The sequence below is a fragment of the Panthera uncia genome, chromosome B4, assembly GCF_023721935.1.
Source record: "Panthera uncia isolate 11264 chromosome B4, Puncia_PCG_1.0, whole genome shotgun sequence".
Taxonomy (NCBI): domain Eukaryota; kingdom Metazoa; phylum Chordata; class Mammalia; order Carnivora; family Felidae; genus Panthera; species Panthera uncia.
In genome coordinates this window covers 44,879,495-44,905,939 of record NC_064809.1, presented here as the reverse complement: position 1 = coordinate 44,905,939, position 26,445 = coordinate 44,879,495, and the positions used below count along the sequence as shown (strand labels likewise).

At 45.1% G+C, this 26,445-nt stretch overlaps 2 protein-coding genes across 12 annotated transcripts in view; one reads left to right on the top strand and one right to left on the bottom strand.

Moving 5' to 3' along the window:
• Positions 1 to 11,621, top strand: part of DUSP16 (dual specificity phosphatase 16) — a 94,086-nt gene extending 82,465 nt beyond the window's left edge. For all 10 annotated transcript variants that reach the window (XM_049627088.1, XM_049627083.1, XM_049627084.1 and 7 more), the window contains 2 exons: positions 6,090 to 6,213; positions 8,014 to 11,621. In XM_049627088.1, the coding sequence (XP_049483045.1) occupies positions 6,090 to 6,213; positions 8,014 to 9,190 (1,301 nt within the window). In that variant the 3' untranslated portion in view covers positions 9,191 to 11,621. The remainder of the gene's footprint in view (positions 1 to 6,089; positions 6,214 to 8,013) is intronic.
• A 6,581-nt stretch (positions 11,622 to 18,202) lies between these two features.
• BORCS5 (BLOC-1 related complex subunit 5) overlaps positions 18,203 to 26,445 on the bottom strand; it is a 98,741-nt gene continuing 90,498 nt past the window's right edge. For both annotated transcript variants that reach the window (XM_049627115.1, XM_049627114.1), the window contains exon 4: positions 18,203 to 18,925. In XM_049627115.1, coding sequence (XP_049483072.1) covers positions 18,695 to 18,925 — 231 coding nt within the window. In that variant the 3' untranslated portion in view covers positions 18,203 to 18,694. The remainder of the gene's footprint in view (positions 18,926 to 26,445) is intronic.

The following is a 26,445-nucleotide window of genomic DNA, read 5'->3' as shown; positions in this document are numbered from 1 at the left end:
AGGTGGCCCCAGTCCCAGTTGCTGCTGCTCCAGGCTCCTGCCTCGCCTCTTGAGTTTAAATGTAGGCCATACAGGGAGGTGACTAAGGGCATGTACTTTGGAGCCAAACTGTATTTGAGTCCTGTCTTCCTTGGGTACTAGTTAAGTGATTTTGGGTAAGTTCCTCCGTTTCCTGATCTGGAACTGAAGATAATGTATCACTTTATAGGGATATTGTGAGGATTAAAATAGATAACGTACCTAGAATACCTTGCCACTCGCCTAACTTATAATTGGCTCTTAGTAAGTAGTAGTGGTTGTAAAAATTAACATCTGAGAAGTTCTTTGGTTTTCTTTTTCTTTGAGCTGTCCTCTAGAAGCTCAATTATTACTTCTTTATTTTTAGCCTTTGTAACTTCACATCTTCACTGGCTTCCCCTTACCCTTTTGTTATCCTCTCTGCCCTTTGTTAAAAGATTTTTATTCCCAAATAGCTGTGGTGGCAGCTTGTTTTTCTTCTCTCCAGTTTTCACCATCAGTATTTTTGTTGCCCCCTGTTCAGGAACCTGCTGTCCTTAGCCTAACATTCCCAGACCCTCCAGCACCTGCTCCCCACCTTTACAACCTTTCTGTTCCCTCCCTGCCCCACACGGCAGACTGTTGTCTGTGCAGCCTCATTACTCCCAGTGTGTAGCTGCCTGGCACACACACATTGCTGCCAAGAAATGTGTTCTAATGAACCCAATCCAGTTAAATCACTTTTCAATCAGATTTTTAAAATACATCCTCAAAGGTGTTGTGACTGTAAAAGCAATGTAAATACAATGGAGAAAATCCGTAAAACAGAGAAAAGGAAACCTGTAACTTCAGCATCCTAACACATCTGTTATCATCGTTTTATTTCCTTCCAGCCTTTTTCATTTTTTTTTAAAAATATATGAAATTTATTGTCAAATTGGTTTCCATACAACACCCAGTGCTCATCCCAACAGGTGCCCTCCTCATACCCCACCCCCCCCCCCCCCCCCCCCCCCCCCTTAACACCCCGTTTGTTCTCTTTTTTTTTTTTTTTTTAACGTTTATTTATTTTTGAGACAGAGAGAGAGCATGAACGGGGTAGGGGCAGAGAGAGAGGGAGGCACAGAATCGGAAGCAGGCTCCAGGCTCTGAGCCATCAGCCCAGAGCCTGACGCGGGGCTCAAACTCGCGGACCGCAAGATCGTGACCTGAGCTGAAGTCGGACACTTAACCGACTGAGCCACCCAGGCGCCCCTGTTCTCAGTTTTTAAGAGAGTCTCTTATGCTTTGGCTCTCTCCCACTCTAACCTCCTTTTTTTTTTTGTTCCCCTCCCTCATGGGTTCCTGTTAAGTTTCTCAGGATCCACATAAGAGTGAACACATATGGTATCTGTCTGTCTCTGTATGGCTTATTTCACTTAACATAACACTCTCCAGTTCCATCCATGTTGATGCAAATGGCAAGATTTCATTCTTTCTCATTGCCAAGTAGTATTCCATTGTATACATAAACCACATCTTCTGTATCCATTCATCAGTTGATGGACATTTGGGCTCTTTCCATACTTTCGCTATTGTTGATAGTGGTCCTATACCCATTGGGGTACCTGTATCCTTTGGATAAATTCCTAGTAGTGCTAATGCTGGGTCACAGGGTAGTTCTATTTTAATTTATTGCGGAACCTCCACACTGCTTTCCAGAGCAGCTGCACCCGTTTGCATTCCCACCAACAGTGCAAGAGGGTTCCTGTTTCTCCACAGCCTCACTAACATCTGTTGTTTCCTGAGTTAATTTTAGCCCCTCTTACCAGTGTAAGGTGGTATCTCAGTGTGGTTTCCACTCACAGAGTCCCCCTTAGGATCTCCTGCAGTGCTGGTTTAGTGATCATGAACTCTTTCAGTTTTTGTTTGTCTGGGAAAGCCTTTGTCTCTCCTTCTATTCTGAATGATGGCCTTGCTGGATAAAGGATTCTTGGCTGCATATTTTTCCTATTCAGCACATTGACTATTTCCTGCCACTCCCTCTGGCCTGCCATGTTTCAGAGGACAGGTCTGCTACTACCCTTATGTGTCTTCCCTTGTAGGTTAAGGCCCATGTGTACCTAGCTGATTTCAGAATTCTCTCTTTATCTTTGTGTTTTGCCGGTTTCACTATGCCAGTTTCATTGAATCACTTAGGGCTCTAATTTTCCCCTCATGGTCTAGTATTTTCCTACCTTTTTTTTTCAGCTTTATCATTTTCCATAATTTTATCTTCTGTTTCACTTATTCTCCTGTCTGCTTCCTCCATCCTTGCTGTCATTGCACCTACTTTATTTTGCACCTCATTTACAACATTTCTTAATTCATTGTGCCTATTTCTTAGGTCCTTGATCTCTGCAGCAATAGATTCTCTTGTCTTCTATGCTTTTTTCAAGCCCAGCTATTAGTCTTACGACTATTATTTTAAATTCTTGCTCAGATATATTGTTTATATCTGTTTTGACCAATTCTCTGGCTGTCATTCCTTCCTGGAATTTCTTTTGGGGAGAATTCTTCCCTTTCATCATTTTGGCTACTTTTTTGTCTTTTACATGCTTTAATAGCTTGTTATGTGTCCTGCACCTGCGAGCAGTACTATATTAAAAAGGGGTCATACATTGTCCAGGGCCTGTCCCTTCAGGAGGTGTTTTTGGAGTGTGTTGTGTACTCTCTGTTGTTGTGACTCTGGTTGCTTTATCTCCCTACTCGTGGTGGTTTGGACCCTCCACCAGGTGTGCTTTGATTTGTTCATTGAAGTGACCCTGGAAAAAATTTAAAAAGGAGTAGAGTGGAAGAAGCCTTATCTCATACAAAGAGAGAAATGACAGGGGTGGGGGGAAAAATGACCAAGCAGAGATTCAGAGAAACTATATGGCTTAATCCTGAGAGAAAGAGAGGAAAATAAAGAAGGAGATACAGAAGAGGTGTAAAAATAATACATTAAAAATGTCTGTTTAAGCAAACCAACAACCAGAATAGAGAAGGGAAGAAAGAAGAAGAAAAGTGTGTATGTGTGTATAAAATAAGACTTGACCAAGAATCAAATCAGAAATGCAAAATCATCAGACTTGTCTGATGATGCCTTGGAATGGGGGCTGTGCTGGTCTGGAGGAGGGGCCATCTGGTTTGGTCAGTGTCAGTTTTGTTCTGGCAGATATGCAGTTACCGGGTGCAGAGGGTGTGGTTTGGTGTAGGCGGGTCCCACCTCCACTGGGGGCCCACTGTCCTCTCTGAAGCCCCACCTTTTTGGTGATGGGGAGAAAAATGGCGACACCCCAGTCTCTCCTCCCTGGACCGGGTGTTCCAAACCACAATGTTCAGGCTGTCCTCACAGTGCCGTGTGGGTGAGAGTGGGCTGGTTTGTCCTGCTGCAGTCTCCCATGCCTCCCAGGCACTCGGCTGGGATTCAGACCCCGTTGTTTTAAAGGATCCTGCCCTGGGCACCCTGGTTCCAGGGTAGTGTCACTCTGCCCAACCAGCTGATAGAGGACCACCGGCTGGCAGGTGCCTGCAGGGTCTTTTGTCCTTGGAACGCCAATATACCCCCTGCCACGGCACTTGAGGGAGGGGGACAGCTTTCTCCCAAATCACCTCTGAGCTCACTACCGAGCCTGGGGCCAGCTCCCCCTCCCCGCCAGGGCCAGGTGCACAGACTGGCAGCCGGCTCCAGTCCTGGTCCAGAGAAAGTTGCACAACCCTGGATTGTCACTCCTAAGGCTGTTTGCAAGTTAGAGACTAACTGCTTTTTTCCGTTCCCTGGTCCATGGTCCAGAGAGGCTTTTCTCTTGTCCAAATACAATACCATGCTTCCACAGCCTCTCTTTTTCTTTCTTTTGTCTCTCCACTGAAGGAGATCCTCCTTCAGTCAGTGCCTATGCTGTCTGTTTTATCTCTCCCAATTTGCAATCATGCATCCCTGTCCTGCCAAACTGTCCCTGTAGGCCCCTGAAGATGTTTCTGTCACTCTGTAGCCCAGATTCCTGGAATTCCAAGTCTTCTGGCCTTGGTACTGCTGTGTTTGAAGGATTAAGGAACTTCATGCCTCCCTACTTCTCTGCCACATTCATCCAAGTCAATAAACATTGTTTTTAAAGGAAGTGTGGGTGCATATCCCATTTACTGTGTTTACTGCATAATATGTGCCCAATGTTAAACCCTTTGAGGTAGTTAGGAGCAAGATCCTTATAGATCCTTACAGACTTGTTTTGAGATAATTATTTTAAATAATTGAGAGAATATTGTCAACATTTAAAAAAAATTGAAACCGAGCCTACTTCCAATAAGAATTTAAGGCAGCTTACAGTCTGAGACTGGGATCAAAAGATGCATTGACACACATACACATTAAAATGGAAAAAAGGGCAAGAATCAAGTAATATGGGGGTAGAAGAAGTATAATCTGAATTACAGTTACCTATTGAAATTGCGTGAAAATCTTAGCTCTGAGCTTCTTAGCAGCCAAGGCAAAAGGGGAAATACTAAGATCAGTACAGGCTAAGTCCTGTATAGTTGAGATAAGGAAGAGTATTCTGTAGGCCCAGGAAGGTAATGGACTTTATGTACATGGGTTTATGTAGTATTATGTTGTATATACATATTTCTTAATTTCAAGAAGTATTCGTATTCATTTGTTACTATTCCACTGTGTTTGATTTGTTTATCTAAGGAAGGCTGTTTGATTTTTCATATACTATCCAAAAGCCCTATGTGTTTTGTACATAATAAATCACATACCCTGGAATTTGTAATATTTGTAACAGAGGTGGTGAGATTGGAATGGCCTTGTATTACTATTCAGTTGCCAGAGCCAGAGCAGATTCCCTGGATATGTTAATTGTAAGAGCTTTAACATAAGGTTTGGTAAACTTTTGGTGCTGTCAGCTAAAACAAGAAGGAAAAGGGAAGAATTTAGCTCCATGGCAGCAGTTCATGGTGAGCACGTGTGTAGTTGTTTACCATCGAGGCAGTCATAATATTGGCTAAAATATGAGTAGCTTCCAGGCTGTGTGGGATAACTTTGCCCATTCCTACAAGTAGCCTTTTAAAGCCCCACAACAGTGAGATGGCAGCACTGTTTGCTTGAATGTTCTTGGTTCTCACAAAGTGTCCAAAAGTCCTACCCTGTTGTACAGAATATACATGATGCAATCAGTAACATCTCCATATCCAGGAAAGGTACAAGTTCCCTTGGTCCTCATTAAAGTGACCTGCTAAACCTGATTCCTAGTATATACACAGTTTTCTTCTTAAACTCAGCAAATGAATTATGTTGAGCCACTTTATGACCTACAGAAAATTCTCCTAAACAAAAATAGGAAACAATAGGAAGAAAGATTCTATGAGTCAGCATTTTAAAAGTAGCTTGACCTGGTATCTTTTTGCTTTCTGATGCGCTATCGTGATGAAGTCTTTCTCCCTCCTGCTTTTTAAGTTAGTAAGGTATGGCACATATGTTTGAAAAGAGAAAATATTTTTAAAAATGTAATACCTCTTATACGTAGCAGATCATTTTACCGTACACCTAAAATACAATGTTATATGTCAGTTGTATCTCAAAACCGAAAATTATATCTCAAAACTGGAAAAAAAATTAGTGTCTCTTACATAACTAGAAAAAAGTTGGGAGTGTCAGACAATATGGGTAAACAAAATATTAGCTAAATCTTAAGATTTGGGGTGTTACTTTCTTTATACTTCTGTAATTATGAAATTCTCTACACTAAACAAATGGAATCATGTCATCACAATGTAGGATTTATACTCAGGGAAAATTATTAAAATTAAAAACAATAATGTAAAAAACACATTGGGAAATGTACCAAGTAAGAGGCGATCTTGAGTAGGGGACTCATTGCTTATTAACATATTGGGACCAACCTCCATTTGGTCCTGTATGTAAATGGTGGGGGAAATTATCTTCCCTTACCTCCTTAAAAACTATTGAAAGGAAGAATATTATGAATACAGGAGATTTACTTTGAGTTATCAGATGCAAGTAAGCAAATGGCAACAAGATCTCACTGTTGAACAAAGTTGTTCACGGTGACCCTTCTCGAATTTGACTCCTGCAGAGAAAGCAAAAGCCTGCAACGGATGTGTCCTGGTACACTGCTTAGCTGGCGTCTCTCGCTCAGCCACCATCGCCATCGCCTACATCATGAAGAGGATGAACATGTCCTTAGACGAAGCTTACAGGTGAGGACAGGGATATGCCTTGTGGATTGGGTTTTCACTGGACCTGAGACATGAAGAGAGAGGAGGGTGGGTAGCCAAATTACAGCAAAACAGGACTATTTTAGTTACATTCTTTACAGGTGACTGCATTTTTAAATGGTTTTTCAAAGATTAGAGAAGAATATAAGTCAGCATGAGTTCCACCTGAACATGTGTCAGATTCATCCGCAGCTACTTTTTAATTTTAAGGAACAACAAATCTAAACAGATCTCTACCCTGTTAAGTGAGTTTGTATCTTTTCCTAATTGGGGAAGTACATAGGAGAAAAATGCTCCAGCAGGATACCCATTATAGAACTCCTACTTCTGCTTCAAACTTTGTGCTTTTATCACTGTGAGGAAAAACCCTACATACAAGACCAAGTTATTGTCAAAATCCACTCACTGAGTGGGATTTCCTCCATTCATTCTAGAGTAGCCCAGATTCTGCATTTGGCCTGGGTTGCTCCCCCCACCCTTGGTCAGATGGAAGGCAGGCAAGTGACATGGGCGTGAGGACCGTTGAATCTGGATGGGTGAATCTGGATCCCCTGTGTGGATAGCGGGGATTGGTTTTCATGCGATAAACGGCCATAAATATAGATGCGGGAAGCAGGCCTATTGTGACAACTGGACTTTTTCTCAAATTGGAAAATTTGGAAAGAAGAAATGAGCTACCCGAAGAGCTTCTCATTTGAGGAATGAGACTGGAGGAGAAGGACCCTCCCTTTGTCTGCATTAATTCCCTTGTCCTCAATTCAGGCTTTTCTCCCTAAAAGTCTTCTGGTACCGTGTAGAAACCAGAAGCAAAAGCACTTTTATGTCATGTTACGAAGTCTTACTATGAGGACCCTGCATTTGTACTTGTTACAGTTGAGCCAGTTGTCTCTGGCTTTGTTAATTTGCTTTAGGTTTACTTGATCTCCAAGGAGTTTGATTTTTCACCATATTCAAATACAAATTTTCAATGTAGTTTCACTCCTGCATCTTCTGAGGTGTGTCCATGAAGGTTAGAAACCATCGAAGGATTTGTCCACTATCTCTAGGAGTCTATGTTTCCACAATTAAATAGAAAAGCTATTTATTACTAGTTTTTACCCCTTGAAGATTCTTTTTTAACACAGTGGTTACAAAAATGGATGCAGACATGAGACCTGGTTTTGAATTCCAGCTGTGTGAGTTTGGGGAACCGAATATAATACTCTGTTTAATGTACTGGCCTAGTGCTTAGCACACAGAGGCCAGCTGACGGCTGATGATTCTGTCATGCTGGCTGTCGTGCTGGATACAAAGAGAAGGAGCTCAGGTGTGTGCTTTGAGGCTGTGGCCATCTGATACTTGCTTTTCGTAAACATATGAAATGTCCTGAGGAAGTGACTATGAGGACTTTGAGAAGGCCTGATATTGGGAAACTGAAGTGGGAGAGTGGCTGTCACACCGTACTTCTGAGGGCAGCACCAGCCTGAGTTGGTGGGGAGGACGGAATCCTCTCTTATCTGTTGCATTGGAAACCTTGGGTCCTTGGAAACAAGCTGGCTAAAACTAGAGCTTCTGGGCCCTGGGCCCTCTCTCTCTAGCATGCTCCAAGGACGTGGTATAAAGCTCTCCCAGTGCAAAGGCCCTTTTATTCTCCACCTTGAACTTTTAAGCTAGTCATCTTCCATAGGTATTTGGGAGGCTCTAATATTTTCCTATCTTATTTATTCACTTAGTACTCTGAATTTAACACTGTTCTTAAGATAAAGTGTAGTTGTAAAATTTGAGGGTTTTGTTTCTTCATAGATTTGTGAAAGAAAAAAGACCTACCATATCTCCAAACTTCAATTTTCTGGGCCAACTCCTGGACTACGAGAAGAAGATTAAGAACCAGACCGGCACATCAGGGCCAAAGAGCAAACTCAAGCTGCTGCACCTGGAGAAGCCAAATGAACCTGTGCCCGCGGTCTCCGAGGGCGGACAGAAGAGTGAGATGTGCCTCGGTCCACCCTGTGCCAACTCCGCTACCTCAGAGGCGGCAGGGCAAAGGCCCGCGCACCCTGCCGGCGCGCCCGGCTCGCAGCCGCCGCTGCCGGAGGACGGCCCGCTGGTCCAGGCGCTGAGCGGACTGCACCTGCCGTCCGGCAAGCTGGAGGACAGCAGGAAGCTCAAGCGCTCCTTCTCTCTGGACATCAAGTCCGTCTCGTACTCGGCCAGCGTGGCCGCATCCTTGCACGGTTTCCCCTCGTCAGAGGATGCTCTGGAATACTACAAACCCTCCGCGGCTCTGGATGGGACCGGCAAGCTCTGCCAGTTCTCTCCGGTCGAGGAGGTGTCGGAGCAGACTCCAGAAACCAGCCCCGACAAGGAGGAAGCCAACTTCCCCAAGAAGCCTCAGCCCGCCAGGCCCGCAGAGAGCCAGGGCAAGCGGCTGCATTCGGTGCGAGCGACGGGCGGTGGCGCCGCCCAGCGGTCCCTCTTCTCCCCGCTGCACCGAAGCGGGAGCGTGGAGGACAACTGCCACACCAGCTTCCTCTTGGGCCTGTCCGCCAGCCAGCAGCACCTCGCCAAGTCTGCCGCCGGGCTGGGCCTCAAGGGCTGGCACTCAGATATCTTGGCTCCCCAGACCTCCGCCCCTTCCCTGGCCAACAGCTGGTATTTTGCCACGGAGCCCTCGCGCTTCTACTCAGCCTCCGCCGTGTACGGGGGCAGCGCCGGCTACTCGGCCTACAGCTGCAGCCAGCTGCCCACCGGCAGCGACCAAGCGAACTCCGTGCGCAGGCGGCACAAGCCAGGCGACAGGCCCGACTCGCGGCGGAGCTGGCACGAAGAGAGCCCCTTTGAAAAGCAGTTTAAACGCAGAAGCTGCCAGATGGAGTTTGGCGAGAGCATCATGTCCGAGAACAGGTCGCGGGAAGAGCTGGGGAAGGTGGGCAGCCAGTCTAGCTTTTCAGGCAGCATGGAGATCATTGAGGTCTCCTGAGGAGACAGACACTCGTGACTTCTGTTGACAATGTTTGTCTTGTTCACAAAAAAATATTCCCTGTAAATCTGAAGTATATATATGTACATACATATATATTTTTGGAAAACGGAGCTATGGTGTAAAAGCAAAAGATGGATCAACACAGGTGTCTCTCCACACCTGCACTTGAGAGATCAGCTGACACATCTCTCAACGAAAGTGGAAGGGCAAATGCTAGATTTCCTCCTAGACAGATGAGAAACTTTGCAGCGAATTGCACATCCTCTCGTTCTTCCTAAATCCGGTTGTATTTGGTGTTGGAGGACAGAATCCCCTACCATTTAATTTTCGTGTCGTGCCACAGGAGATCTCAAGCACTAGTCTCTGTCCCGTCCCTTCCGTAGTGTACCTTAGCGCTGAGACTGAGCCAGCTCGTGGGTCGGGCGGGTAGACCCCATTAGGGACAGAACCTCATGGTAAACGCAAGAGAAACGATCGCATCCAAAGCGGATTCACGCGTCCACGCTCACCCGGCAGCCGATGCGCGCATCACTCTGCCGGACAGACCGTTAGGGGCCTTGCCGTGGTCTCCTTCGGAGCACACCCAGTACCTCAGACTGCAAGTCGGGGCTCTCACCACTACCAAGTCTGGTAGCCTGTGTCCTAGGCCTTGTGGGTAGGTAGGTAGCTAGGCACACTTTGCAGACCAGTTCAGACTATCTCTGCACAAATTTCCAGTAGGGCCTGGTTGGAGGTGGTACCTTGTTTTCTTCTTCTCAGCTTTATGAAGAGAAGGGAAACCATCTAGGATTCCACTTAACGGCCAGGGATCTGGCAGCATAATGACTGAAGCTAAGGTCGGGAGGCTAAACAAGTCTACCTCCCTCCCTGTAAATCCGAGAATTGTTCAGAACGGTGTTGTTACCTTGGTTTCAGCCAGATGGGGATGTACTTGGGTGGGTAGCAGAGCAGCAGAACTTTCGAGTTCTCAGCCAGAGTACAGTTTTTTCCATTTCGGTCTCACTGCACATATAAGTTTTGTAAAAATCTAACCGGTAGGATGTTATAGGAAACTACCAAGAGGGAGAAACTATGGAAATATTAAAGAACTAACGTTGCTGAGGAGAAGCAGGAAACTCAATTTTTTCTCGATGGTTTTCTCCTCAGCACGTGACGAGGGTGGTAGTTCTGTGATTCCCTTTCTGATTTACTAATAGGGCTGAGAGGCTGGTGACGTAAGGAGTGTTCAGAATAACACAGTATGGGAAGGTGAGGGGAAGGTGGTTGGATTTGATTCGTTGTGAGCAGAGTGGAAAGCTACAGCCAAGCTATTCTCAGAAACTATCCCCAGTATTCTTTCAGTAGAAGGGACACATCAAAATGGAGCAGGACCAACGTGGTCTCTCAGCCTTTGACCTACAATCACTGTATGGAATCAATCCTGGCAGCTGAAAATAGGTGATTGGAACAAGGATACAAGTGTTAGTACATACCTGCTTTTAAACTCCCTGGCTTGAGTCTTGTCAACTATAGTATGGCCCTCTTTTGAAGCCTTAATTCACGTCAGCAGCTTTTGTGTGTGTGTTGGGGGGGGGGGGGTTGTCCTTTACTGTAAGTGTAGCTAGTTGCTGACTCATATCTCAGGTTTTTCTGTGTTCGAGAAATGGATAGTCCTTTGACTAGTATGTGACTTTGTGTTTCCTGTGATGACTGCTGAAACCAGCACAGAATGAATGGCGTGACTCAAAGCTGACTTGTTCATGATGATGCTGAGCTTCGCGTAACCTAACTGGTTGTGCGCAAATAACGCGCTGTGATCTGGGTGTAGAAAGAAGGCAGGAAGAGAGGACACCGCACAGGGAAGTCACTGTCATTACATTGAAAAAGTTCTGTTCAATGATCGGAGTTTTTCCACATACATTTAAATTTGGGATGTAACCAGACATTCTCCAGGTTTCACAGAGTAATTTTTGACGTGTTACGTATACACACACCCTTCTTCCAGGGTCTGGTCACAACCATGGAACATTTCTGAGAAATGAAAGGAAGAGCTCCAATCTTAGGTATGTCCCGGGAGGGTTGGGGGGGCTTGGTTTTAACACCTCTCTGGGCAGAAATTTGCCTTCCGTCATTTGGGATTTCTCTTGGCCACGGTTCCCTTCCTTCCTATGACTGATGATGTAGTCAGACACTAAAACCTTTAGTCCTTGATTGCGAATGTCAAATAATCAGTTCTTGGGATCCAGACTGCCATGCCTCAGGGGCAAGCCCTGGAGCTGCTTGGGGGCGGGGGTGGCTGGCTCTTTCGAGTCCGTGATCTTGGGGAAGCCCCGGAGGCTACCGGGGTCATACTGAATGGTGATTTCTAAAGAGCAAAACTAGACTTCTGTGTGAGAAATGCTGGACAATGGCTTAGAACATTTGTCACGTTAGGTGGAAAGACTGTATAAATGTTTAATATGAATATAGTGTTCTTCTGGAGTAAGATGCCGCCGAATGGTTAAATTGTGCATTTCTCATTTTGATGTTCATGTATGTTAATATGAAATAAAATCAAAACTGGTACCTGTTTATACATAAATAAGAGAAGGACTGTTTCCTTGCAACTATACTCGGTGGGAAGAGCAACATCCAAGTTGCAAAAGGAGGGCTTGGCGGAACCTGTCCTGCTCTCACGGCAGAGAGGACTTGGCTGAAGACAACGTGGTGGGGGCGTCGGATGTAGTACGTGCGCCATCATTCACACGGGACGCTTGGCTAAGGGCGCGATGCTGGCCCGTGTTCTCTAACATGCACACCACATGCCCACGACAGTGCAGAACCCCAGGCACCCAGCGAATATTTGCTGACTGTATCAAGAACAGGTACAGGGGAGGAAGAAGACCAGATACACATCTGTGGTACATTCTAATGGGATGTATATGTGGTTTTAGAATTCTTGTGGGGAAAACTGAGGAAGTTATTAAAGATCTGTTCTGCATCCTTGCCACGTACATCTCAACGACCCCTCTGCTTATAAATGACACTGCACGTGACAATATGTGAGACTAGCAGCTTAGTCCCATCAGTGTGTCAATAATTATGCATCAAGGGAATAAAGCATTTACATTTATAAACCAATATGCTTCATAATAAAGCATATTATCTTGGAATAATAGAACTACAGGTGATGTCATTTAAGTTGGTTGTGACAGGCTTCTGAGCTGAAGCTAAATTTAAGAAAATTTACAAGTGAGAAGGATTGTGCCGGGTGGGCAGAGACTTGGCCAGGACCTTGCAAAGAACCAGGGTTGGGCACCGGAGAGAAAAGGGGGTGTAGAATAAATCTGCCTCCAGAGACGGTGGCTTGAGGCAGCAGGTGTTCGAGTGACAGGCTTTGGATGAGAAGGTGTACGTACACGCACTGACCGGGGGCCTCTTGAGAGACCATCAAGGGCAGGCTAGTGCTGGAGACTAGTCTGGGTCTGACAACAAAAATTAGACCAGGGCTTGGGCTAAGGGGAAACCGGGAAGGTCTAGATGGGAAGGGGAGGGTGTACCTTATGGGGCCAGACGACAGCAACTCTTTACCCTCAAAGCCTTCACTGGCGTTTTCTCTTAAATCCCGTCTGGTTTTGTCCTCGGACGCGAGGCAGAAATGTTTTAGGTCTAGTAAAATTTGTCGAGGTGCTCTTCTCTGAATATTACTCTTCCGCATCTATAAATGGAAGAGGGAAGGGAGTTATTTCTAGCATTCCGTGAGGCCCATTCATCCTTGTGCAGCGTAATTATACTTGGTTATATCCTACAGTATTGCGAAATCAACTGGAAAATTACGTCACTACCTTGGAAGATGTTCACAAGTCAATCACGTTGTTTATGTGCAGGGGCATCAAATCGGGTTTATGTAAAAAGAAGCTTCATTCCACTGGTTCTAGCCGAAACATTAAAAGTCAGTGGAAACGCGGTCCCACAGGAAATGCTGAATGGGACCTCGCAGGAGCAGAGTCACAGGCAAACAGGGCGGCTTGGAGAGGGTCAGTTCGGCTGTGGTCGGGGTTCTCTCTGCTCAAAGGAACTGGGACAGTTTCAAAGGCTGAATTTAAAGTACTTGGTTCACCAAAGCTTTTGGCATGAATCCTGCCTCGCTGTAGAATAAAAATAAAAGGTGGCAGTAGGAATATGCCTCGACTGGTGAAGAAAATGGGTCATTAGCAAGGTCCCTCGGGTCTCACACTGACACCGATAACCCAGAACAGATTCCTGAGAGCAATGGGCACACGTCAGCACGACACATGAGATACTGGGTCCCCTAGTAAGCAACTAGGTCTGGCTGCCAAATTTTTTTATTTTTTGGTCTGAGGCCTGTGGATAAGTTATCTGGTCACCCTTCCCCTCTGTAGTTGGGGCATCTGAATGGAAGCTACATGCCCTGTGTGTGTGCAAAAAATCAAATGTTCCTCATTACAAATCAGCCTACAGCAATGACATCTTCTCTCGGGATGTAGAACAGTTCACCTAAAACGTCCCCCAAGAAGCAAAACTGTCACTTCACTCTACCCTTCAGTCTTCAGGATCAGCATTTTAAGTAATTTCCTACTGCGTGGTGTAGGTCTTGGTTTAGCTGAGGTATAAACAAATTGGGAAGACAATTTCAACTCTTAAAACGTGTTTGCTCACGGCTCTCATTTCTGAAGATTCCTGGTTTTGTCCCGGGACTTGCTGAGGGAAATGCCAAAGCTAAGTGAGTTCTACAAATCCACAAAAGCGGTGGCACAGGTCAGTCCCCCAGGGCCATTACTTTACGTAACCTTGGAAACAGCATGTTTGGTAATAGTCGTAATGAACCTGCTTCCTAGGTCAGTGGAAAGAAGCAAAGAAATACCTAGAAGATATTTTTTTAATAAAAAACCCACCTAATTTTTTTTTTTTAATTTTTTTTTTTTTCAAAGTTTTTAATTTATTTTTTTTGGGACAGAGAGAGACAGAGCATGAACGGGGGAGGGGCAGAGAGAGAGGGAGACACAGAACCGGAAACAGGCTCCAGGCTCCGAGCCATCAGCCCAGAGCCTGACGCGGGGCTCGAACTCACGGACCGCGAGATCGTGACCTGGCTGAAGTCGGACGCTTAACCGACTGCGCCACCCAGGCGCCCCGTAACCCACCTAATTTCTTGAGTGCACTCCTGTATCTCTGGATACGGAGTCCCCAAAATTCATTTCGTCAAATACTCTGGGCCAAGAATATAAACTATGTTCCAAAGAATGACAGAATTTTAAGGGAAACAAAGACATGACATCTGTATAATTATATAGGCTCTCATGAAGCCTACACTATTACTTGCTCTTAACCCTACAATTGATTTTTTAAAAATACTTATTCACTTTGAGTAGGGAGAGGGGCAGAGAGAGAGAGAGAGAGAAAGAGAGAATCCCAAGCAGACTTGACTCTGTCAGCGCAGAGCCCGATGCGGGGGCTCTAATTCACAAACCATGAGATCATGATCTGAGCCGAAACCAAGAGTTGGATGCCTAATGACTGAGCCACCCAGGCACCCCAAGCCCACAATTCATTTACTAGAAACTTCCATGCACATAATACAAGGGGTGAAGGCCAGCTTTCACCAGCCTCCTACTGCGAGTCAAGCAAGGAGCCTGCGGTCTAGGGACCTATTTGACAGTGTTCGTAGAGATGCATAGATCGGTATGCAAAACAGATTCTCAAAAGAGGGGGGCCGCTGGACACTTTCTAATTAATAAAGAGAAGGAAAGACGCTCTCTGTTGGGAGCTCGTAATTTAAAGTCACTACCAAAACCAAGGGCCACTGCTCAGAGACAGCAGCTAAAGATGCCCCTCGCTGTCACAAAAGTGGCATCCTGGAGCAGGCAGGGGCCTGCGAGCCCACCCAGACCAGCTCACACGGTAGGGAGGTGGAAACAGACTCAGGGAAATTAAGTGATGTGTCAAGATTCAAGGCTGGAAACGGACAGCCCGGCTCTCTGACGACAACCAGTTGCCTTTTTATCCCCGAAGCATCCTGTAGGGTCCAGATGGGTCACTGGGCATTGAGGGACAGAGAGCCAGCAGAACTCTTTGGCAAATCAGATTCCCAGAATCCTTCAGAAAAGATCAAATCCCGAGGAGGTAAAGGACTGGTATTGCACATTACCAGTCAGGGGTCCATCCATCTGAGAAGAGCCACTAGGAGTGATAGAGAACCAGGGGGTTGTTAAAGGACTGACCTGCAGCACTGAATTACAGATGCTGGTAAGAGAGCCCCAGTTCAGCTGCTGCTTGTTCACCTGAAGTCCCTGGGCGGGTGGTCCGGAAAGAAGGCGGCAGTGCGGTCTGGGAGCGCCGGGACAGCTGGAGCCTGCAAGCCACTCGCGGGAACCCGCATCTGCCTCTTGCTGGCCGGACCCGCGCTGGCCTCTCCTCTAAGCCTTCGTCCTCCTGCTGCAAGTGACCTGAAGGAGAAGCTAGATTCATACCTGACCCCCGATCTGGAAGAACTGAAGGCAGAGTTCTGTGGGGGCCGGAGGAGCCGAGAGCCCGGCCGCTGCGCCCACCGAAGGTGCAGCGGGTCTGCGAAAACGTGCACGAGGTGCAACAGGGCACGGCGTCCGGCGACCTTCAGCAAGTAAGCACGGCTACGGCTTTCCGTCCGCTTCCAAATTCGTGCAAATTTCTCTTGTGGCCACCCCCTACCTAACCAGAAATGAATAGGGAAGGGAATTCTGGAAAACAGTTCAGCTTCGCCAAGTTGACAACGTTGCCAAAACACCCCACACCACAAAGATCAACTGGAATTCTCTTAAAAAAGAAAATACCAAATTTGCCTGTGGTACATAAGCCCCTATGTACTCAGGACCCAAATCGTTTTGTCTTTTTATGCATTTTTTTTTTTTTTTTCCCAGTAAACTCTACACCCAACATGGGGCTTGAGCTCACGATCAAGAGTCACATGCTGCACCGACTGGGCCAGCCAGGTGCTCTTGTCTAACTTCTTCATAAGAAAACGAGTTGGATGGAGAGCTGGCTGGCTGAGAATTTTCTCCTGCCGTGTTAGGTCTGCCTTTCTGCCATGTTCATGCCTTGAACTATTGAAACGCAGTGAGAAAGCTCCATCCTCAGGAGGCTTAGTCTGTGTCTCCTTTTATTTGTTCTGCCCTTGTATTTGTAAATTGTACTAAGTGCGGTGATGGTAAGAGCACCTGACCCCTGAGCTGTTTTCAGAGCTCTTCGTTCTCTGAAAGCTGCAGGCACGGCCCTGCGTTCAGAGCTGGGTTCTGCACATGCCAGGAACTCAGAAAAAGACCATGATGAGCGTGGCTTACAAACACCACTTCCTGTAGGTCTCGGCAAAAGGAACAGAAGTATTCCTTGCACTCCTTTTTTTTGCAAAAACCAATTTCTGCCAATTTGAAACTAACAAATAGTTCGAAGACCGTAATGAGCGCAGGGGGCACCGAGTCTAGTAGCTATAACAGGTATTAAAATGTATTGTGAAATTATATTAACACAGTATGAAAAAATGAAAAACAGCACGAAATGCTATTGGAAGATCAATGGATTAGAATGTAGTTCAGAACGAGATCCTCAATTATATGGAAATTCACTACATGATAGAAATCACTACATGATACACATGTGCATGTGTATTTGCCCATCAGAGGGAAGACACATTATTCATTAAATGTTGCCCTCCCGTTAACCTTAGCTATTAATAGGTTTCTAAGAAACAGAATGTCTTTCTTGATTTGTACCTTCTAATAAATTGTTCTAGAAATGGTTTAAGACCCAGTAAACCTGACCATCAAAAGGCATTAGAAACACAAACTTCTTCCACCAGTGCGGCCCAGCAAAGTCCTCACTCCCCACCACATGGCTTCCAAGTCCCCCACGACTCCCTCCGACCCCTTCATCGCCTCAGGCGGGACATCTCTACCCCATCTTCCTTCTGGGGAAGGAAGGGCATCGGGTCCCATGGAGGCGGAAATGCGATCTGAAGGTTGCCCTCTGGAAAAGCTGGATGCACCTTGACCTCTTTCTTGGCCCATCTTGTCTTTCCAGCTCAGAGGAATGAACAATCTTGATATTTTGGGGATGTTTCTTAAAAATCCTAGAAGCAGTTGATTTTTTTCCTGTGTCTGAATTAAAAAAAAAAATTTTTACTTAGCTTAGTTTGCTCATGTATCTTCTGTCATCCAGTTGTTTTATGTCCCACATTTTATTCTGGGTTCTAAGAACCTTACAAAATAGTATCTGATTAAAATCCGAGATTAGAGTCAGATCAAGTTTACCCAAGATACGCTAAATTAAGTGGGACCCGTTTTAATCTTATAAATATACCAAAGGCTGTTGTTGACGTCTAAGAAACGCCTTGTAAAGGTTGAAGGAATAAAGGGAGCACGGGTGCATGACAGGCTGGCCCCAGAGGCGTCCCCGTGTCCCCCAGCGCTTGGTCTCACTTGCCCGCCTCGTTATGTTCCTACATTCCATTTCTTTGTGTCTTCAGTCTTTTCTTCCATGGGGACATTTATGACGTGCTCTAAGAACTTGTGTGGTTACTCAAGTTCAGTTCCCAAACTCCCATAGAAATTCAGTAGCGTTCTAAGTTTTGTGTCTTCAGAAAAGAAGGGCGGGGACTACCCAGACATTTTTGTATTCAGGGCACAGCGTCAGACACATCGAGTGGGCTCAATAAATATCTGCTGTAGGCAGGTCAAACCCCGACCACACCACAGGCTTTCCAGGCTAGTAAAATAAATGCCGGTTAAAGCCATGTTACAAAACTCGGAGCCTCGCCAGTGCTGATGTGATAAAAAGAATCCTAAACTACGCGTGCATCAAGGAAACCAGTCGTGGGGGGGGGGGGGGGGAGGCGGACCTTGTGAGGATGCTGAGAGGAAGTGTTCAGTTTCTGATGACAACATGTGAGGGACACCGTAACCTAGCGCACCAACAAATACCACAAGCGCAGGAAGAGGTGCCCCAGATAAAGACCCGACGTGATGTAAACAGGGCAGGAACAGTAACAACACCGAGACCTGGAGCAAATTAGTTCTTTATGTTTGCAGTTCAGACCCCGGAAAGCCTGCGGAGGAGAACGGCCTGAGGACACTGAGGACACAGAGCTGCTTTGAACATTTCTCCCCTCCTCTCCGTGTTTTCACTCCGCAAGCTAGACCTGACACTACGTGCTTCCAACTAAAAACACAACGAAACCCTAAACGAAATAAAAACAATTCCCAATGCAGAGTCCTGTAACAGATTCCCAATAATTCAAATGTTCCAGTTTCGGTTAGCACCGAGACTTGGTTTGGTTCGTTTTGCAAACGGAAAAAAATGCCTCAAGGAAAGGGGTGGGGAGGGCAGCGTCAGACCTTCAGGGAGAACCGAAGCCTCCAACCAGCTTCGAGATCCAGTCACATCAGGGTCCTCTGGTTCCAGCCGTCCTCGCCCTCGGGGCCCTGCTGGGGTGGGGCCAGGCGGGGTCCCCACAGAACGACAGCCCAGCCTGGCAGGAGGGGGCGGGCAGCTCTACAGCCTGAGCTCTCGGTCGGGTTTCATGCTGAATGGCTCCAGCCTCTCGCTCTCGGGCAGCATGCTGTTGAGCCGCTCCATCAGGGGCACGGTCTGGTCGATGCCCATCTGGATGCGGCGGAGGATGGCGGACATTTCATTGACCTTCTGGATCTGCTCCGCATATTTGGCGTATCTTTTCTGGCGCTCTTGCATGAAGCTAAAGAGAGTTTCTACGGACAAATCCATCTGCGGAGGGAGAGAAGTGCAATACGTTAAACCCAGATGAACCAAATCCTCCCGAGAGGATCGGGGTCCAGCGTGAGCCCCACAGGTCAGGAGGCGGCGCTGGGGGGATTTAAAACCCCTCCTGATGAAGCTTGACGACCGCTTCCCCACAGTCACCCCTGGACGGGGACGAAGGGATGATGGTTTCTGGCTCTGTGGTGGGCACGTGAGCCTCTTATACCTTGGGGAGACCCTCAGATTTCTCTCTCTCTACATAAAGGCCAGGGTTTGAATGTGGCTCTGCCGCTGGAGGTGATACTTCCCTCTGTCCCAGGGCCCGTATCTGCAAAAAACAGGGAACGGATTCCCAAGATGCAGGGTTGCCGCGAGGATGAAATGAGAGAGTGCATCCAACGCGGGACTATCGGGGTTCAGGGGTGCCTCCAAATGCATTCCTCAGCCCTCCCTCTCTTCCTTGCAGCCAGTAGGCTGGGGGCAGGGGACACAGGGGCAGGGGTGGCGTTCCTTGACGAGCAAGGCTCACGACCGGACCGCGGACCACAATGCCGCCAGGCAGACTGCTTCATGCCCCCCCCCCCCCCCACCACCAGTGGGACGACAGTTAGGCTCTGGGCAACCATTTTGTGACTATTTTCTTCCCCTGGTGAAGTTCTTTGGAACCTATTATCTGGATAAAAGTGGGGGAGGGAACCTCCGGGATGTCAGGTGCCTGTATCCACCTCCTCCTGTGTAGGGAAGAAACAGCCAAACTACTAAGACTCCAAGTTCTACCCTTAAATTAAGTTCAAAGGCTACTTCAGCCCTTCGTTTTCGTCTATTCCAGGAACATGCCCCTTCCCAGCGCCCCAGCCTCATGCAAAGTACTGGCATCTACTACACATGACCAGAGCCTCTGGAAATGGTGTGATAAAAACCCAAACAAACAAGCAGACGCAGAGGAGCCCAAAGCCAGCCCCAAGAAAAAACAACCATTTTTTAGACTGTGTGTGTGTGTGTGTGTGTGTGTGTGTGTGTGTGTGGCAGTGGAGAGGAGATGGAGAAGGGATGGCGAGTAAGGGGGTGTTAGAAGAACTTAGTGCTTGTTTTTTCTATGTTGGTTCTTTCCTCACTTGTTTTGAAATGCCCAGAGGACCAAAAACAAAACAAACAAAAAAACCACCACCACAACAAAAACCCAGCTAGCGGGAGAGGAGGGAGGGAGGGAGAGACAAAACATCAACCTCCCAATACTGTGGAAACAATTTCTACCTTCAGGTGGTTCTCTGCAACCCTGTTCGGTCATTTAGCACTTTGAAGGTAGTGGGCCAGTAAGTTACAAGGTCCGTAAGAGTCAACCGTGGGCCTTTTCAGGATGGTAGTTCAATCCGGCACCTAGAAACACTCCGCCTTCCAACAGACACCGGGCAACGTGGGAGCTTGCTGAAATCCTCATGAGAACCAGCCCCACTCACCGAACTGCCCGCTCCGGCATTCAGAACCATTGTGCATTTTTACATTTCACTTGGCAGTGGTGTTCCCGCCCTCACCACCCCCAACTCTACCAGACCAGGCACCCGGGAGGTTTATCTGAAATGGCCTCCGAGACTGTAACTTATCATGTCTTAGGCCCCTGGCAATCAACCACTTCCCCCATGAGTTACACCTGATCAGACGGTGGCATTTGTTCAAATGACATATCCTCGCCTACACATTTCCTCATCTGACTGGGGCCCATGCCTGATGTATCCAAAGCCATTCCATGTTTAATGCCTCGGTGCAAGCATGCTGTTTATACAGGCTGACAGTAAGTATGTCTCTCGAGTCAATTCCACGACAGTCCATGGAAGAAAAAAAACCACAGAAGAGGAAATTTGAGGCTGAGAGACCCGCAAGGTCTCACTGTGATGGAACCAAAACCAGAACGCAGATCTCCTCAGTCTAGCGTCTTCCTTTCACCCACGCTGTCTACGCAAGAGAGCGTGCCATGACTTGTGCATAAGATTCTAACTGGTGCGTGGCATGGCATTAGAGAACATGATGGAGGCGTTACTGCCTTTAAATCCTTTCCCACTCTTTCTGACCGCTGCAAGGAAAGTCTCACGTTGGTGAAAGTAAGACTTTAATACCTGGAAAAGTGTAACAGAACTGGTGATACCTGTTTCTCATGTCCCTGTCCTTTGCCCTCCCGAGGCAACAATGTTGCTGATCCCTAATCCCTACCTTTGTGGGCACCCGTGAACCGCCGGTACAGACTCATTCCAGCACATCTGACCAGACTTTAGGTTGGAAGTCAGTATCTAATGCAATTCCACACCTTACCATTTTGACAATCTGGAACGTATCCTTATTCACCTTTCCTCTATTTTTGGGCAGAGACTGTAATAAGGAAGCATATATATAATGCATATAATCAACAGACATTCTTGAGTATGACAGAGTGCCATACAGCATGCGAGGTCCTAAGGATATAGACACTGAGAACCAAACTACTGACACCAAAGCTTATTGTGCACACTAACATGACTCTTCTTTTGTACTATCTTTATTAACGTAACTTTGCCATTCCAGAAAATCCATCTCAGTAAAAAAAACAAACAAACAAAAAAAACCCCTACTCGAGTCTCCAATAAACAGAGAATGGCTGTTTATCTTCCACAGCTCTTGCCTCAAAACCCATGCCTTGCTGTGACCCATGACTGAGTTCCAGTCAGTGGTATGTATGTGTGGAAACCTCTTGTGGCAGCTTCTGGGTATCTTCCTTAAAACTTAGCTGCCACGTACTCTTTGCTCCTCCCTCTTTAGCCTTTCCTTCACTCTGCTCCTGCTGGAATGCAGATGCAGCCGCCTTAGACCATGAGAATAAGTAAGGTCACGTCCTAGGGTTGGTAGAGCAGTGACTTAGAAGTTTTGCCCTGTGAGGACTGTGTGGATGAGAACAGTCCCAGGCCTGGGAAAGAAGAAATGTCCATTCTGTGTCAGTCACGGTAATTTTGGATCTCTGTAACACCAATTTAACTTAACTTATACTGACAGAAATGAATGAGGTGAACTCCCTACCCTCAAGGGACTCACTGTTTACTCTTACATTCATACCTCAAATGCTGCCCTACACATGCATGGACTGTCTCTGATGGTGGTACATTTCAAAGGACAGGTGAAAAAAGAAGGTGAAATTATTTGTGGGCATAACTGCAGGCTTTACTAAGGCATTAGTTATCTGTACAATATGCTCAACCTTGTTCCAAATACCTTATTTGGATTATCTGCCCACCTGGTCAGTCCACTGCCAGAAACATCCCAAATATTAGCAAATCAAACCCAGAAATATATAAAAAGGATAACACATCATAACCAAGTGAAGTTTATCTCAAGGATATAAGCTTTTTCAGCATCTGAAAGCAAAGTAATTTGCCATTTCAACAGAAGAAAGGTTAAAAACTATATGACATGTCACTAAATGCAAAAAAAGCATTTGACAAATTCAATTATGAAAAGTTTCACTAACTTGAAACAGAAGGAAACTTTCTCAACCTGATAAAGGGCATCTATGAAAAACCTACAGTTAACATCACAGTGCTAAAGGATACTTTTCTCTCTACAATCAGGAAGAAGGCAAGGATGTCCACTCTCATCACTTCTACTCAACACTGAACAGTCTTAGCCAGTGCAGTAAGTCAATAAAAGGAAATAAGAGGCATGGGAATACCTAAAGGGTCTTAATCTTTAGATGACATGATAGTGTACTTAGAAAAATCTTAAGGAATCTACCAAAAAACTAATAAAACTAACAAGTGAGTTTAGCATGGTTGCAAGATGCATGGCCAATATACAAAAATCGATTGTATTTCTGTATACTTGCAATGAACAACTGGACAATAAAATTTAAAAACAGTATTTACAATTGCAGCAGCAACAATTACACAAGGGAAAATTCAACAAAATATCTACAAGACCTGTACACTGATAATACAAAACTCTGCTGTGAAAAATTAAAGAAATCTCAAAAAATAGACAAGTATACCATGTTCATGGATTGGAAGGTTCAATATCATTAAGATGTCAGTTCCTGCCAAACTGATCTATAGAATCAATTGCAATCTGAATCAAAATTCTAGAAGGGATTTTTTTGGTAGGGATTTGATAAGCTGATTCTAAGTATACAAAATGGCCAAAAGATTTTTGAAAACAAAAAAAAAAAACAAAAAAAAACCCTAAGTTTGAAGACTTACAGTACTTGATTGCAAGACTTAGTATAAAGCTACAATAATCAGGATGGTGTGATATTAGCATAGAGACAGAGCAATGAAACTGAACAAGGAATACAGAAATAGATCTAAACATATGTGGTTGATTGATTTTTTGTTTTAACAGTTTCCAAGGTAATTCAGTGGGGAAAGTAAAGTTTTTCAATAATTTGTCCTAGAACAACTTGATATCTACATGGAAAGAAAACTAAATCTGGACCGCTACAGTTTACCCCCTACACAAAAGTTAACATGAAATAGATCACAGACCTAAAACATAGTAGCTAAATCTATAAAACTTCTACAAAGAAAACAGGAGAGGGGCACCTGGGTGGCTCATTCGGTTAAACGTCCAACTTCAGCTCAGGTCATGATTTTGCGGTCTATGAGTTCAAGCCCTGCATTGGGCTCTCTGTGCTGACAGCTCAGAGGCTGGAGCCTGCTTCGGATTCTGCGTCTCCCTCTCTCTCTGCCCCTCACCTGCTCACGCCTCTGTCTCTCTTTCTCTCAAAGGTAAATAAACATAAATAAAAAATGAATACATAAAACAGGAGAAAAGCCTTTGCTGTCTTGGGGTAAGCAAAGGTTTCTTTGATAGGTCCAAAAAGCACTAATCATAAAAGGAAAAAAAAAAAAAAAAGGTTAAACTAATCTTCATCAAAAGTTAAAATTTTCTTAGAAAGACACCACTAAGAAAATGAAAAAGCAAGCCAGAGACTAAGAGAAAATATTTACACTACACATATCTGATAACAGACCTATCTGGAGTATATAAAGAACTCCTACAATGTAATATTAAGAAAAAATCCAAATATGGGATCCTTCCAAGAATATTACCCTGGGGCTTCTGTCTCACTGAAACACTGACTGAATTTCTAAGGGGAAAAAAAGAATCAGCTTTTAACATCTTCAAAAGGAGAATTAAGACCTCTTCCAGGAAAGTAAGCCTCCAACTGATCAGCTGAACATCAACTGAATTTATTAAAAAGAAAGGTAAGGGAGAGGGGGCCAGGGAAGAATCCTCCAGGAGATCATCTGGAAATGGGATCAGATCAGGGGAAAGAAAGGGGGTGCCTCGTTGGCTCAGCTGGTACAGCATGTGACTCTTGATCCGGGGTAGTGAGTTTGAGCCCCACATTGGGTACAGAGATTACTTAAAAATCTTGAAAAAGAAAAAAGAAAAGAAAGAAAGAAAAATCAAAAAGGAGAAAGAGGAGTGGCTAGATGTTAACCAAACAGTTGTCTCAACAGAAGAACTCCCTTGCAAAGCTCTGACGTAGCGTGGAAGGAAAAACACTCTAGTCAGTTCTGAAATCACTCTGAGAACTCTGGAGGCTTATGGCTCATGACCAAGATTATCCTAAACCCCACCCCTTCTCTACATAGTTACTGCTGTCAAGTGAGAAGTGGCTATTCGTGAGGCTACTCGGCTAACCTCAGGGAGGCCTGTTTCATGGAAGCTCCTGTCTTGACTGAGTTAGGGTGGCAAAACAGGTCTCAGTTGCTTTCAGACCCACTGGCTTAAATTCTCAGTAGTTCCCTTCCTAAGGTTTAGCCAGAGCTTTTACCTCAGGTATGAAGTGACCGTTCAGATACTGCAATTGACCTAATTGGACATCTGAAGGCATTCCTAAGCTCAAAGTGAGTGACTGAGTCACTCTGTGAGGAGTGGCCTTCGATGGAAGCAACACATAAAAAAAAAAAAAAAAATTAATGTGAGGCTGAGTAATCATTCCCGATTTACAACCAACTATATATAGCATAGAGATAAACACAGTGGTGTCAGAACTGGGTCAAAATCTTGGTTCCGCATGTGATTCGTTATCTTCGTGACGTTTTTTTAAAGTAAGCTCCCTGCCCACTATGGGGCTTGAACTCACCACCCTGATATCCAGAGTCACAGGCTCTACCTGAGCCAGCCAGGCACCCCTACCTTTGTGACTCTGAACCAGTCACTGAACCTCTTTGAGCCTCAGCTTCTTCACCTTTAGACTGGGCATAATGATAGTCCCAATTTCAGAAGGCTGATGTGAGGAGTCATGAGGTCACATGTACAAAATGCGTGTGAGAGCCCCGAGAAAAACAGAGTGCCACAAATTGTAACATATATGTGAACTGAAATACACTATGTCTAGAGACCCCTTTTACATGACGAATGGAAAACGAGGTAAATTTAGTAAATCAGGGCAGGAAAAAAATGACATTTTGAGGTATCCAAACAGACACAATCTATCTTTGTTGTAAAGGCAGGAGAGTTTATTGTTATGGCTCATCTCTGTTACACTAACTATCCTCAAGGCTTACACAGTCACCCAGATGACAATTTACCATTGTGTTTTTCGCTGACATGTGTCATTTTTGTTCCAAACTTTTGCTACTGAAAAGCTTACAACAGAGTCACATTCCTCATCTCAGTTTCCTGACAGAAACACTTCATACTCCATAACGGCTAAAATCATTATTTACCTACAAGCCCTTCCATGTGCTTTTAATTTATATGTTCAGCCGTGAGAATGAGTAACTCCTACCACTCTTTGGTGCCACCCAACATGGTAAATTAAAAATATACAGGTGTACATGCATGTATATATATTTTTTCAAAAAAATTTTGACAGCAAGCAGAAGAGCTCTGATAAATGACACCTTCTCCAACAGGAGTCCATAGCTTCAAAAATTTTGTTACAGATAATTTCCTGATAGGGGTGCCTGGATGGCTCACTTGGTAGAGCGTCAGACTCTTAATCTTGCGTTGTGGGTTCGAGCCCAATACTGGGTGTAGAGATTACTTAAAAATAAAGTCTTTAAAACATTTTTTTTTCTGACAAAATAAGCTCTGATGCTGGTTTGGCACAGGCGGGTCATCCTATGGAAGATATCTAAATGCTTGATGTAACTTCCTTTTCAAAGTAAAGGTGATCTTTTCGAAGTATATACTACAAAGGTCTATAGTTTTAAGTTAGAACGCTATATAATACAATAAGCTTCACAACGATCCTGTGCACTTGCTAAATTCTAAAACCTTAACTGTAGATATGTACAAGATGGTCAAAAGTAGCTTAAAACTAACTTTTTCACAGGTGAAAAGAAAAATGAGTAGGTAAATTGTGTACCACAGTTAAAAAAAATTCAAGTTTATATGATCAATAGACTCTTGCTTTTCCTATCCCTTACTTAAGTTTCAAAAAAACGTTAAAAGGTCTGCTTAAGAACTCAGATGAGATTACATTTAAAAAAAAGTTACTTTAAAAAAGTTACATTACTTTAAAAGTGATGTTCAGCTTTTTTTTTTTTTTTTTT